At 44.8% G+C, this 14,555-nt stretch overlaps 2 protein-coding genes across 6 annotated transcripts in view; one reads left to right on the plus strand and one right to left on the minus strand.

Moving 5' to 3' along the window:
• The window catches only part of LOC126539583 (uncharacterized), a 31,270-nt gene extending 20,009 nt beyond the window's left edge, over positions 1-11,261 (minus strand). For 2 of the 5 annotated variants that reach the window (XM_072285642.1, XM_072285641.1), the window contains exon 1: positions 8,199-8,276. The gene's annotated coding sequence lies outside the window, so the exon portion shown is untranslated. Of the gene's footprint in view, positions 1-8,114; positions 8,975-11,173 lie in introns of those variants that run through there. The other 3 variants (XR_011891255.1, XM_072285639.1, XM_072285640.1) reach the window with 3 other exon arrangements.
• On the plus strand, positions 8,290-14,354 carry LOC126539581 (uncharacterized). The gene is made up of 4 exons (XM_050186468.3): positions 8,290-8,377; positions 9,570-9,680; positions 11,182-11,360; positions 12,558-14,354. Exons 1-4 carry the CDS (start codon positions 8,290-8,292, stop codon positions 12,636-12,638), a joined length of 459 nt encoding a protein of 152 aa, XP_050042425.2. The 3' UTR covers positions 12,639-14,354.
• The last annotated feature ends 201 nt before the right edge of the window (positions 14,355-14,555 follow it).

A 14,555-nucleotide genomic window follows, 5' to 3' on the forward strand; every position in this document is an offset into this window, starting at 1 on the left:
CCAGCGATGCCTTTGTCCTCTCGGATTCTGTCGCATCTACCCCGACGACCGCAGTTCCCGATCCAGACTTCGACATAAGTCCAAGTCTCCCCGTGATTAAGCAGCAACAGCTCAGAAGTCTGCTTCGACGATACAAAGACTGCTTTTCGACGTCATCAAGGATTCGACAAACACCAGTCGCAAAGCATCGCATAATCACCGAAGAGAGCGCTCGACCACTACGCCAGAGCCCTTACCGAGTTTCGACGCGAGAACGCGAAGCTATAAGACAACAAGTCGACGAAATGCTGCGCGACGACATCATCCAGCCGTCGAAAAGCCCGTGGGCGTCTCCAGTTGTTTTAGTGAAGAAAAAGGACGGAACCCTACGTTTCTGCGTCGATTATCGTCGACTGAACAAAATCACGAAGAAAGACGTATACCCCCTCCCACGGATAGACGACGCATTAGATCGGCTCTGCAATGCTAAATACTTCTCATCGATGGACCTCAAGTCTGGCTACTGGCAAATAGAAGTCGACGAAAGGGATCGCGAAAAGACCGCCTTCATCACGCCAGACGGCCTCTATGAATTCAAGGTTATGCCATTTGGACTGTGCTCGGCGCCTGCAACGTTCCAGCGCGTGATGGACACGGTTTTAGCAGGATTGAAGTGGCAGACCTGTCTTGTTTACTTGGATGACGTCGTCGTCTTCGCCGGAAATTTCGACGATCACCTTAAGCGGCTTGCGACAGTATTAGAGGCCATCAAGTCATCAGGGCTCACCCTGAAGCCGGAAAAGTGTCGCTTCGCTTACGATGAGCTTCTATTCCTAGGCCATGTCATCAGCAAATCTGGAGTGCGCCCCGACCCGCAGAAGACAGCTGCCATCGCAAAGTTCCCGCAGCCAATCGACAAGAAGGCAGTGCGCAGATTCCTTGGCATGTGTGCCTACTATAGGCGCTTTGTCAAGGACTTTTCGCGCATCGCGGAGCCGCTAACACATCTAACGAAATCTGATGTCGAGTTCAATTGGGAAACGCCGCAGGCCGACGCATTTGAAGAACTCAAACGACGCATGCAGTCGCCGCCGGTACTTGCACACTTCGACGAGGACGCCGATACTGAAATCCACACTGACGCCAGTAGCCTAGGCCTCGGTGCCGTCCTAGTCCAGAGGAAAGAAGGACTTGAACGGGTGATATCGTATGCTAGCCGGTCGCTGTCAAAAGCGGAAAGCAATTATTCTACGACTGAAAAGGAATGCCTCGCCATCATTTGGGCTACAGCTAAATTCCGCCCTTACCTCTATGGCAGGCCATTCAAAGTCGTCAGCGACCACCACGCGTTGTGTTGGCTAGCTAACTTAAAGGACCCTTCAGGACGGCTGGCGCGGTGGAGCCTCAGTTTACAAGAATATGACGTAACGGTAATATACAAGTCCGGAAGAAAACACTCCGACGCCGACTGCTTATCACGCGCTCCAATCGATCCCCCGCCGCAAGACGACGTGGACGACGACGCCTTCCTTGGGATAATAAGCGCGGAAGACTTCACTAAACAGCAACGAGCAGACCCGGAGCTAAAAGGCCTCGTCGAGTATTTGAAAGGGAACACCGACGTTGTCCCTAGGGCATTTAAGCGCGTGTTGTCTTCGTTCACGCTACGAAACAACCTGCTCGTGAAGAAGAACTTCTCACCAGTCCACGCCAGCTACCTTCTTGTGGTGCCGTCAGCGCTCCGTCCAGAAATACTGCACGCCCTACACGACGATCCAACCGCTGGGCACCTCGGATTCTCCCGGACGCTGTCGAGGATACAGGAAAAGTATTACTGGCCGCGTCTAACCGCCGACGTCGCCCGTTACGTCAAGACATGCAGAGACTGTCAACGACGCAAGACACCACCGACAAGACCAGCAGGATTACTACAGCCGATCGAACCTCCTCGTCGACCATTCCAGCAGATTGGGATGGATTTGTTGGGGCCGTTTCCGATGTCAACATCCAGGAATAAGTGGATCATCGTGGCGACGGACTATCTCACCCGCTTTGCTGAAACCAAAGCTCTACCAAAAGGCAGCGCAGCCGAAGTGGCGAAATTTTTCGTCGAGAACATCCTGCTGCGACATGGTGCCCCAGAAGTCCTCATCACCGACAGAGGAACGGCTTTTACAGCAGAGCTCACCGAAGCCATTCTGCAGTACAGCCAGACGAGCCACAGGAGGACAACTGCCTACCATCCGCAGACGAATGGTCTCACGGAGCGCCTGAACAAGACCCTCGCCGACATGCTAGCAATGTACGTCGACGTCGAGCACAAGACGTGGGACGCGGTCCTGCCGTATGTCACCTTCGCCTACAACACGGCGGTGCAAGAAACAACACAGATCACGCCATTCAAGTTGGTTTACGGCAGGAACCCGACGACGACGCTCGACGCCATGCTGCCGCACGTCACTGACGAGGAGAATCTTGACGTCGCTACCTATCTCCAGCGCGCCGAAGAAGCCCGACAGCTCGCCCGCCTACGGATCAAGACCCAGCAGCGTACCGACAGCCGACACTACAACCTCCGACGACGCTTCGTCGAGTACCAGCCCGGCGACCGTGTTTGGGTATGGACCCCGATACGCCGGCGAGGACTCAGTGAGAAGCTGCTGCGACGCTATTTCGGACCCTACAAGGTCATCCGACGTATTGGCGCTCTAGACTATGAGGTCGTGCCAGACGGCATTTCGCACTCACAGCGGCGCCGCGCACGATCTGAAGTGGTGCACGTGGTGCGCCTTAAACCATTTTACGGACGCTAATGAACTTCCTTAGTTTGTTGTTTTCTTTGCTACGAGTGCTTTTCTTTGTTACTTTCGTTTGTTAGCAGCATCGAGTCGATGCTTTTTAAGAGGGGGGTAATGACACGTGTACTTATCTTTATCGGGCAACCACGTTTCGCCGCTTAACAACTGTAATCGCACAGCGAGGGACGCGCCTGCATGTATCCGACGTTTCTGGAAAGTTATCGACGCTTCTATCCGCGTGTCTGTTGTCGCCGAACCTTGTGTTATCAGATTTCATCGCGTGACACGAATGGTGTAGAACTTTGTGGAAGACAGGCGGGTCCCATCAGTTAATCTGGAACATTCGACGACTGATCTATAAAAGCCGACGCGCTTGACCCGCTAATCAGTTTTCCGACGATCGCCGACCGTGTTCGCCGCTATCGTTGTGCTATAAGTGTAGCCTGTTTTTGTGGGCACAGGTTCGCCCAATAAAAGCTAGTTTTGTATTCCACCGCATTGCTTCTTTCTTCACCGTCACTACCACGTGACAATATTAACAGCTTTATAACTGTCCTTGTGTGCTCTTGCTCTGTGGCCGTTTGTTTGCGCAGTTACAAAACCTTTAAAAACAAAAGGAGCTTAATTACTGTCAATCAGGCATCTCCTTTCATCTACAACCCTAGTAGTCGTGACCATAAGCGGAAAGTTTTCATTTTTCCGGGGCTAGCTTTCCGAACCTCACACACACACACACACACACACACACACACACACACACACACACACACACACACACACACACACACACACACACACACACACACACACACACACACACACACACACACACACACACACACACACACACACACACACACACACACGCACGCGCGCACACACGCACGCGCGCACACACGCACACATTCCTGTTTCTCTATATGCTGATGACATCAATATATTAAAGAACATTGACACTGTAGACGGCAGTCGCTATATAGATGTAATTTTTAATAACACTTGCACTTGAACAAACTTCATGTGACCTCGAAGAATTGTTCACTGATGTGACGGGCTTATTTGAGTATTTACAAGACCTCATAGTAGGATACATTTCAATTTCACAGCCTGAGTCCCCTTAGGCGTCTCGCGGTGGTGTAATCTTCCTTCGTGTAGTTGTCTTATACTTCGCTGTCACTATTACTGCTTCGCCTTTCCGGAGAAATTGCAGCCTCATTTCTCGTTTCCTTTTTTTCTGAGTTCCAGTATAAGCGCTCCTGCGCACGACTGCTAATGATTCTGATGCCGAGTGAATCCGGCTTGGCCTCACTTAGGTTACTGAGGGTCTCAAACAGAGGGTACCAAACGTGATCTACCAAGATCAAAAAAAGAGCAATTGTGTTACTCGAAGAAAACCTAGCGCATATTGTTTCCAGTACAATGCAGTAGCCGCCAGTAATTTATACCGAGTGTTTTATTTTAAAGTTAGAATATTTTTCATCGCTTCTGTCATATAGCAGAATTTAACTTATTGATCTGGATTACTCGAAAAGGTCGACATTACTTGCACAGGAAATCAATATGCATAAATGACTAATTAGGCGCAATTGTTGCAATAGACGAATTGGAAACTGATTTCACAAGACACAGCCACTTGAAACAAATTGTGATACTAGCACCAATTTCGGGACCAGCGCCGTCAAACTTGGGGTAGAAAAATGCCCTGTTTCATTTGCTTTTTCAACAAACCCGACTTTTATGCATTGAAGCTAAAAAATTACTGGACCACCAATACATTTCGTCGCCAATTTCGCGAACGTATATTTCGAAACTGGTGCCATTCTCGTAATTCGCTCTAAGTAGATATGACATTACAAGTCACCGGCTACTATTCGCTACTCGCAATATCAGTCGTAAAGTAATTGGTTAATAAGTTAACTGAAATTGTTTATTGTTCAATCATTCACTTTGATTTTTCATGCAAATATTGGTCGTCTCTGACGGTGATCTAGCTCAAGAAGTAGAATTATGCTACGTGCCACAGGTGCTACTTAATATGTTAGCAATAAAATAACACACCCTGTATATCATTGCGTGTTTCCATTTACCTGAGAAAAATTATACGGACGAAAGATCGCGTGATAAAGCCGATTTTCTTTTCCGCCTATGCATGCAACTTAAAATAGAGGACTGCATTCCAAAATTGGCTTCGTGAAGTTTCCAGCCCATTCATCCATTTCAGTTATTGCGACAGAATCACCAAAAAAATTCAGCATCTTTAGAAGTACCCGTATACTTTTGCTCAAGAGTGTTCAAGATGTTCCAAGGTTCCAGGATGTTCAAGTGTTTTTGTTCGTTCGATGCAAGCCCCTCGAGCTGATAAGCAAGCGCAGGAGCCCGGTGCGGGAAGAAAACGTGATAACTCAGTTGTATAGGCTTGCCCAACAACAGTCAAAAGACTTTTTGCGGAAATATTCTTGAATTAAGCCCTTTAACTAATGTAACATGCTTCGATAGCGGACAAATTTCATGAAAGCTGAATTAGCATGTTTGAAAGTGACTCCGCCACATAAACAGGTACAGCAATTATGTAAAGCTCGTTAGGTAAGATGAGAAGGAGGAAATAAAGAAAATGCAGGGACGTTAACCAGAAATGCATCTGGTCGGCTACGCTACACAGGGGGCGGGAAAGGGGGAACAGAAAGATGAGATAGAGGAATGAGGGGGGAGAGAAAGCCGGGGTGCGTCATAGCTTCTGATGCGGACAAGTAGCCAAAGCGATTTAGTTTGTGTGAAATTATTTCCTCGAGTTTCCGTAAAGCTTCTCTGCATAAAGCAATTGTGTGCTTTAGCTGTCATAATGAACGAAGTTTATTGAAAAGGGATTTTTTATAGTGAATATTGCTGAAAACTTGATGCGTCATTCTTTCACCTGAAAGTACATCGCATACTTGAAACAACAGAGGTGAAAGCTGCTGCCTTTCTTTTTAAATAATTGCGAATAATCTCCAATGCGGTCCAGTCGACGCACTGAAAAGCGGGGTTGAGCTGTTTTTGCAGATCTTTTATTTGAAGCGCTAACAAAAGGTGCTTAGTACTAAGTGGCCTTCTCTGTTGGCACGCGTGATGTCATGGTCACGTATACAACTTGATAGCAGAAAAACCTGAGATGCACAGGTGTTCGCGTAATATGAACAAAGAAAAAAAGAGAAAAAGAAAATCCTGGAAGAATGGCGTCATAAAACGTGCATGCGACGGTAATGTTTGCGGAGGAATCTGCACCTGCACGAAATTCTGCGGCAGGCATCTGCACACATTATTTACGCAAGGAATTGAACATCCTTTTTTTTTTCGCTTACGCAACACGTGTGGGTTTTGCATCACATAGATTCAAGTCCCGCCATATGCAAGAGAAGATAAATAAATTCTAGGGTTTAGCACGCCGGAACGATTATGAGGCACACCATAGTGTTGGACATCGGATTAATTCTTACTATCTGGGCTTCTCTTAACGTGTACCCGATTCACGATACGCGGGCTTTTTTGCATTTCGCCCCCATCGAAATGCGATGCCGGGATTTGATCCCGCGCCATCGGGATTACCAGCGCAACGCCTTGGCCCCTACGCCACCACGGAGGGTCATGTGGAGGTAGAGTTGCGCCGAGGTTGTTCGGGCAAGAAAAGAAAACAAAGAAATGCATTGAACAAAGAATGTTATTACATTCGTCCCGAGAAAACGCCTACAATAACTACTGAACTATGCGTAGATAACTATTTCCCTATCAAATCCTATCACCTTCCTAGGGCCTGCACAAGACCCTGGACTCAAGTTCAAAACACACCTAAATTTAGTTACGAAGACGATCGCTTTTACATCCGTGTACTGATTCGAACACGGCACTGCTTCCAGCAACATATTCTGAAACCGCTTTACTACGCATTCATTCACAGTCACCTGACTGTGTTTCATCATGGATCAACTGGTACCACACATACCTGTCGTATCGCTAATCCAGCATCACAGAAGGGCAGTCCGAATAAACACTCATAGCTCGTAAATGGCATCCGCCCCACCCATCTGCCGAAATCTTGAGTTTTTACCAATAACTTACGCGCTTCAAATTAAGCTAGGTTTCTTACTGTTTTGTTGCCGTGAGGGCGACATTCCCACTGAGCTACTTAACCCAACGCGACTATGTAATACGAATAACATGCGTTTGTCAGAAGGCAAACTATAGTAAAATGACAGCCCTCTCAACCATTTCACTTTGGAATTCTATGGCATCGAACATTTTATCCTCCCCATCGGAATGTTTCCGATGGCTTCTAAACAAGTTTTGGCTGAAAACTTACGTGAGCAGATGTAAATAGAAATAACTATGTAACTGTTCTATTGCTACTAGCGTATTACTATTCATGTATAATTATCGTAAAATTAGTTGTGGTTCGGTGTGCTGTTGTGTGTATATAACAATTATGTTACTAATTACCATTAATTCATTGCACTCACATGGCTAATCCACAACCATTATCTTTCTTGCTCATTCCCGCGTAATCTTGAACTACCTGATGCGTTATTTAATTGCTTCTGATATGATATGTATTTCTGCTGTCTTAAAGCTTAGTTGCCATCTTAATCATGTCATATTTTATACGTATTAAAACAGGAGGTCCCCCAAACAGTTTTTACTTTGGCATTTCCTTCTGTATTACATTTACTTTGTACACAAAAATAAATGTACATAACGGCACTTGAAAGAGGAAACTGTTGGAACTAGAATAAAAACGTAGGTAGCCATTTCCTATCATTTCGATTTTATTAAGAATTTAACTAACACCCTAAGAAATCTTCACCTCAAGTCATCATGAGCGATCGGAACTTAGGACGAGTTCTTCTCATGAGCATTTCGTCCTTTTGTAAAGGTTTATGACACCTAGAGAATGTAAAACAGTGGTTTTCTTTTCCTTGAAAGGGATGACATTCTATCATCGTAAATTCTTCGTGAATTAGTATTTTTCACACTATTTGCGGCCTTATTTGCGGCTCGTCAAAGGAAAAAGAAATTAATTAAATGGACTATTAGGGAGTTAGCAACCTACTATGGTTTTTTCTTGACCTATCTCGACGTACAACCACATGTTAAGCGATCCCCGTCATTGGTTATCTCTCGCTTAACGCAGCAACAACCGTTCTTGCTGTATATATTTCCGAGTCGTATAAAGTGGCTCGGCATAAAAAGTAACCTTGACATATTGTAACAGAAGCCTCTGTGAGAGCAAAACCCATACTAGCCGTCTCTATTGAAGTCGTCCTCAATTGTTTGCAAGACCATTTTTATGTATCCTTGCTTACTTACCGATTGTGTTGCTAGCTTGAATGGAAAAGGCGGCTGTGTCCACACCGACACCGGAGGTCTCGACAGTACCGCGAACTCGCTCACCAGCTTTGCTTCGTCCCTCCATTCGTAGCGGACAGTCCCGCCAGTCAGGCTCGTCTCAGGCGGGTCTGCTTTGCCAGCACGGACGGCTAAGATGCACCGTCTGGTAAAGTTTCCATGGACACTCCTGTTAGCCGCTGCTTGCGCGGCGCAGAACCTGGTTTCTATGGAAGAATGTGCGCGTAAGTCTGGCGTGACACCCTGGTTGACTCTTCTTTAAGCCGGGCTTGGCTAATTCTCGAGGGATGAACATTAAACCCAACATTTAATGCAATTATCATTCTTAAGCTACTTCGCCCGCTCTCCGGTCTGCATGTTGGTGTTTGTCTAACCGTTTTCACTGAACCATCGCATGAAAAAAAAAAGAAAGAAATGAGCTCTCATCACACCGTTTTCTCAAGTATACAGCAGCACAGTTGTGGTTTAGGTGAGTAGGAAATTGCTAGCTATAGCCATAGCAGCACTATTCGGCAACAGATAAAGGAATAGGAAAACAGTGTTCGCGTCTCGCGCTTTTGTATCCGAATGCGCTTTGCGCATAATCAACTTCTCCGCAGAGGTCTGGCCAGACGTGTTTTACACACGTTTTAAACGTAACTTATTCCTCAATGACATCGTCATTGCGAGGCGCTTGAAAAGCGTCATTCGGGCAGCTTGAGCCACAAGCTGAGCGACAAATCAGCGTGAGCGCTAATGGCGAAGACGAGCGGGTTGTGAAGGAAGTGAAAAAGGTAAGCACATTCTTTCTTATCTGAGGCATTTCGCCCTACGCCATTTCCTGCACATGCTTGTGTTCCTTTGCTCATATGCTCTGACCAGCAGGTGATGAGCTAAGAAACGGGCCGATCATGTTTGTTTACCATGGTTTTGTTCAGGCGCAGCGCGTAAAAAAAATTAACGGAACAGTTCAAACAGCAACCACTTCTGCGATAACTGCGGTATGACAATGACAAGACGGTGGCAGCACGACGACACTGCGTTGATTGACAAAGGAAACGGCGATAAACTAGCTTTCTCGGGATGATGTACACCTCTAAGCGTATTAAAGAGTTGGAAGCTCAAAACTGCTCTTCGCAGTCATTGAGTTAAGTTGTTGAATGAAAGAAAGTTACAAAAGTTCTGTCTTACTCTTATTAGGCGCCACTATTATACAATGCTGTCTCAAATAACAAAACATTTCATTGGTAGTACAGCGCTGTTTGTCATGTCTTTGGATACAAGTTATCGGGCTGTTTTTCTTCTGAAATGTGAGATCGGCATGGGCGTCTGCGTTTGTACAGACGCATTTCCTGAAGCAGAGATCATACTTCATCAATATAGCATAATTTTTCTCACGCCCCTGCCTCCTTTGTACCGTCCAATATTTCTACTTAGGAGGCAACGGCGTTCCCGGATTCAAGAACTTCACCATCTATCCCTGCGACAGTGACCCATGCGTGATCACGAGAGGCGAAACCTACAACGTCACCTTCTTCGCAGAAGCCAGTGAGTGTACCGCCCCTGTAGGTATTACAGATCCAAATGTACGTGGCTGTACACAGCCTGACCGACTCCATGCAGTGAAGCGGATGCTATGGCTCATGTCAGCCAATCAGAAGTGAGAGCTGGGTACGTGTTTTAGAACATACATCATGGCTCGCCCTTTGCGCTCAGCGGATCCTTCTGTTAAGCTTCCACTCAGTCGGCGTCACGCGATAGGAGGAGGACATTGGAGGAGCCCTTGTCGCTCTCTTCCATGGTCGTCCCACGCAATCCGTAGCTCACGCTGCACTACACGTTGTTAGCAAGGTAGCATATAAAAATACAGTGGTACCTCGGTTTACAAACGTGTCTCTTCGCCAGCAAGTCGGTTCACGAACAACAGCGTTCGCAAAATTTTTCCTCGCTTCAAGAACGTCGTATCGGGTTCACGGAGATCGCTCGTGTGACGTGTTGATGATGTCATTTACCTCATTTTAAATAAAAACAACCTAATTATCAACAATTTTATCTAAAGCTTAATTTTTACCTAGAAAGGTAGTTTGGTTTAAACATAAAAACCTTTGCCAAAACTGGCTGCAGCTAAACGACCAAAAAGGGAAAAAAAGCGCTGAGGAATTGAGAGACCACCTTCAACCAATCACTGCCTGCCACACACCCACCACCCTGTAGCTCCCAGTGTGAGAGTTCTCTCGCTTCATAAGTGCTTCACATTTGCGTTTGAATAAATTTTGCTCAAATCCATAAAGCCTGAACGGAATAACCACATTCACATACTTTCCTATGAAAAAGTTTGCTTCAATTTGCGACCAATTCGGTTCACGACTACAGACACGGAACGAGTTCAGTTCGTGAACCGAGACGCCACTTTATTAGAGGGGATCTAATATAGATTGTACTTAGATTTGCCTAAACCTCATGCTTATGGTTTCAAACGACACTCTTGAAGCTGGTTTGTCAGCTTTTCATTCCAACCACTAGGCTCTTTTTCGAATATATCAAAGAAAAACGTATGTTTTAAAGGTCAATTTTTCCAAGCACCCATGTTGAGCGTTAGTGCTCGAACATCTAGATTTTAGCGATAACAGTATTCGAAAGTGCCAGGACTAATTCACTTTCAGTGCTCGAAGGATTAACATTTATGCGCTGAAAAATTAGGCAAAAGGAATTATTTGTGAACGTTAGGCGCCTAGGAGCTCTAGATAAAGGTAGCGAAGCTAAGATAGCATCTAACTAAAATGCAAAGGACCTTCGAATGCAATGATATATCAGCGCAGCCGTGCCATATGAAAAAAATCCATGTATCCACCATTTCAATGTTTGTTCAATTATATAGCAGCACCAGACTTTCATCTCGCAATAATATTAATCTATGCTGCGAGCTCCCCACAAAACTTGAAGCAGTAGAGTTCTATCATACAAGTGACGCAATTAAGACATTTCTTTTGGAGAAAAAAAAAGGAACTAAAACACTCCCCGCCTATGTCATTCACACGCACACTTGCAGCAGCGAACGCGAATGTCGTCATGCTGAGCACCAGCGTCCACCAGCAGTCCAACGCCACCCTGGTCCAGGTTGGTCAGACGGTCAGCTGCCACTTCCGCGACTTCCCCTGCAACGTGACCAAGGGAGAGCTTTTCCGTGGAAGTTACAACTTCGGCCTCAGCTTCGGCACTTTCACTCCTGTACGTATGGGCTCACCTAAAGTGAACAGAATACGAAAGACGGCGAGCTGCAGAGCGTTAGGGTTCGGGGCGCCAACTGTGGCTGCATTACTCAAGCACGGACTGCAGTTCTGAAAAGAAAACGATAAATTTAGCTGTCTTCGGTACTCTTGCGTACTCTTGCGCCAATTCACATTTCAAATACGTGTGAAACGCAAAATACACCCCAGTAAGGATCTTAATTGCTTGACGAATGAAATAAAATCGTATTATTTCTCCCTAAGTGCAACGAGCTGCTAATAACGTAATCTTGGTTAGAGCATAATTTTTTTACATAAGAATTTCCTAACAGCAGAACATTTCAAGTTAGTAACGAAAAAGAAATAACAAAATTCAAAGAAACACATACGTATAGTTCCACTAGATGTATGCATGTGTTTAAAGAGGACAAATATATTAGTTTCAAGCACGGAACCATTAACTGTCAACGTAAGTTTTCAGAAACTCACTCGGTAGCGGTTTATTACAAGCTGGCATGTAACACGTTTTGTCTTCTGCTTCGGACGTTCTAAACATTGAATTTTGAAGAATTTAAACATTTTTTCTCAAAGACCTGAAAGTATAAATAAAAAGAAAACTGTTTCCAGCAATGCGTACACTCTTAAGCAAAATTACACCCTTTTGCTGAACAACAATAATCGTCATCTGTCTTGTCCGCATTTAACGCGGAGAACCCGGTACCTCCAAGTCACGAACGGCATGCCCGTTATCAGCAGCATGACAAAGCATTCTCGACAAGAAAGTAGCGAGCGCAGCGTTTTCAAGAAAGGAAACGCAAGCAAGACAGATGACGATTATTAAATATACACCCCAAAGGGTGTACGTTTGCTTAAGAGTATACGATTAGCGCATAACACGGAACAAAGAATAGAAATTGATTCACAATGCTTTATACGTCACTGTTGCCCCGCTTACTCACAGCCCTTCAATGGGCCTGCAAGTTATTGTTAATAAATAAATAAATAAATAAATAAATAAATAAATAAATAAATAAATAAATAAATAAATAAATAAATAAATGTTTGATCTCTTGCGCCGTTCGTACCAGGCATGGTAATGTTAGCTACCTTCTTTTGTGACCGACTACATAATTATCAATTTGGTGAATGTCGAGTATTCGAAATACTGCAACGTATTTCTTTTTCTTTTCACTAACAGGAGGAGGTTACGTATTGGGTTCAAGTCGGTACCTACCAGGCTATGTTCGCCTGCGGCCGGGTCAACCTGATCGTCGAGTGACGAAGTCGTGTGTTATGCTTCTCCTGTGTTGCTTTTACGGAGTTTCAGCGTACTCATTCAAAAGTCATTAACCGTACTGGCTAACGCTTAACTAGACGTTCTTGCAACTATTTTCCCATGTCAATAGAAGCTTCCATAAATATTTTGTACACTAAAGACCTCTTTTGTTGGTTACCATGAAGAAAATAATGATATTCGTTTTCGTTTACTTAACTAAATCGAACACATATTAGACAACCTTAACGCCCTTGAGGTGGAAATTTATAGAGTCGGGGAAACGACTCAAAGAGTGACAAATCAATACAAGTTTTTCAGGAAAAGAGTAAAAAGCAGGATACCATATGGAATAGCTTAAAGAACTGCAAAAACGTTGCACACAACAAACTCGAGAAAATGCCCCACCTTAGGTATTCGAATAGCACCTGCATCGATATACTGCATCGATATACTGCAGTGTAACAGGGAATGTAAAAATAAAAAAAAGAAAGGAAATAACGCGGGAAAACGACGGACGACGGGGTTGCGAGAAGGCACGATAAGTTGTCTGAATCAAGGAGAGGCAAAACCTTGGATTGATAAATCCCTGCTACTGCCTTGTCGTCGGCTACCAAAATTTTTATTTCCTTGCGACCAATATACAGGGTGTCCCAGCTAACTCTAGCAAGTGTTTAAAATATGCCGACGCACTCTAAGACAACGCGACCAAATGCATGTTGCTGACTAAGTCGCGCTCTTTTTCCTGCATTTTGCTTAATTGCAAAATTAAGTTGGCAGTTGGTCAAGATTAATTAACCAACTTCGGAAGCAACGAAGTTAACAAAAAAATTTCAGTTAGAAAGTTGTAAAGCACCTTGCAAAACGTCCACTTAACAGTTTCTAACTTTCTATCTATTAGGTATTAGTGTTTTTCCGCTTACTGCAGATGCCCACGAAATAAAAAAAAAAAAAAAGAAGTGCCACTTGACATATCCGCTTGCGCGCCGTGAATGTAGCGCTGCCGAACGCTCCGCGTACAAACGAACATAGCATTGAGCAGGGCGTGCTACCAGTTGCCCGCACCAAGATGATGTTCGCTACGTCTGGGATACCTGGCCAGCCAGATTCGCTACACTATCATGACTACTGCGCCAAGGTCACCTGCCTGGTCGGCTTCAGGCTCCACAATGAAGCCCAAAAAGCTAGTCTCTGCAAAAAAAAAAAAAAAAAAAGCGAGTTATAATAGCGACGACACTTGAGCTGCGAGTCTCCATGGCTGTATGGTAAGAGAAAGCGGGTGCATGCATTTTTTTTATGAGGTACTATCCAGGTCGTATTCAATGTGATGTCCCGATTTTACTCCCATATTTCAAGTAGAATTATTAGAAATTACTTAGCGCTTCGAAAGCATCCTGCGAATTCTCCAACAGCTGTAATAGGGACCGGTGCGTTGGCAGCGCGCACAGCACTTACCTCATCCTCAGGCACTACTGTTTTGAATTAACTAAAAGCATTAATCTCTTCAATGTTACGTCTCGTGCGTTTGATATGGGTACCAGGTCACCGTGGTTTCTAAGTTTTTTTTATTGAAATGGCCGACACACTTGCACGTACATCCTTAGATGTACCTGTCATGTAGGTTCTGCCCACTTCTACTTATATCCGTGCGCCTAGATTTAAAAAATTCTCTTTTAAGACACTCTACAAAACAGACATTCCAAATAAAAGACTTAAACCATATGCTATACCCTTGCGACAATCAATGGTGTCCCACACGTCAGTTGGAAATCTCACAAGTTACGATGCCGTATTCCACCACTAAATACACAGGTCTAGTGTGGCGCTTTCCCCTCTATGCAATTTCTGCAGACTAGGAAACAATTGATCACTTTTTTATTAATATGCGCCGATCTGCAATCTAGAAAAAGAAATACTTGGAAA

This window comes from Dermacentor andersoni, chromosome 11 (assembly GCF_023375885.2).
Source record: "Dermacentor andersoni chromosome 11, qqDerAnde1_hic_scaffold, whole genome shotgun sequence".
NCBI classification, from domain to species: domain Eukaryota; kingdom Metazoa; phylum Arthropoda; class Arachnida; order Ixodida; family Ixodidae; genus Dermacentor; species Dermacentor andersoni.

Coding starts and splice junctions, on each gene's coding strand:
- LOC126539581 (XM_050186468.3), top strand. CDS start 8,290: ATGCACCGTCTGGTAAAGTTTCCATGGACACTCCTGTTAGCCGCTGCT. Junction 9,681..11,181: donor CACCTTCTTCGCAGAAGCCA/GTGAGTGTACCG, acceptor GCACACTTGCAG/CAGCGAACGCGAATGTCGTC. Junction 11,361..12,557: donor GCTTCGGCACTTTCACTCCT/GTACGTATGGGC, acceptor TTTCACTAACAG/GAGGAGGTTACGTATTGGGT.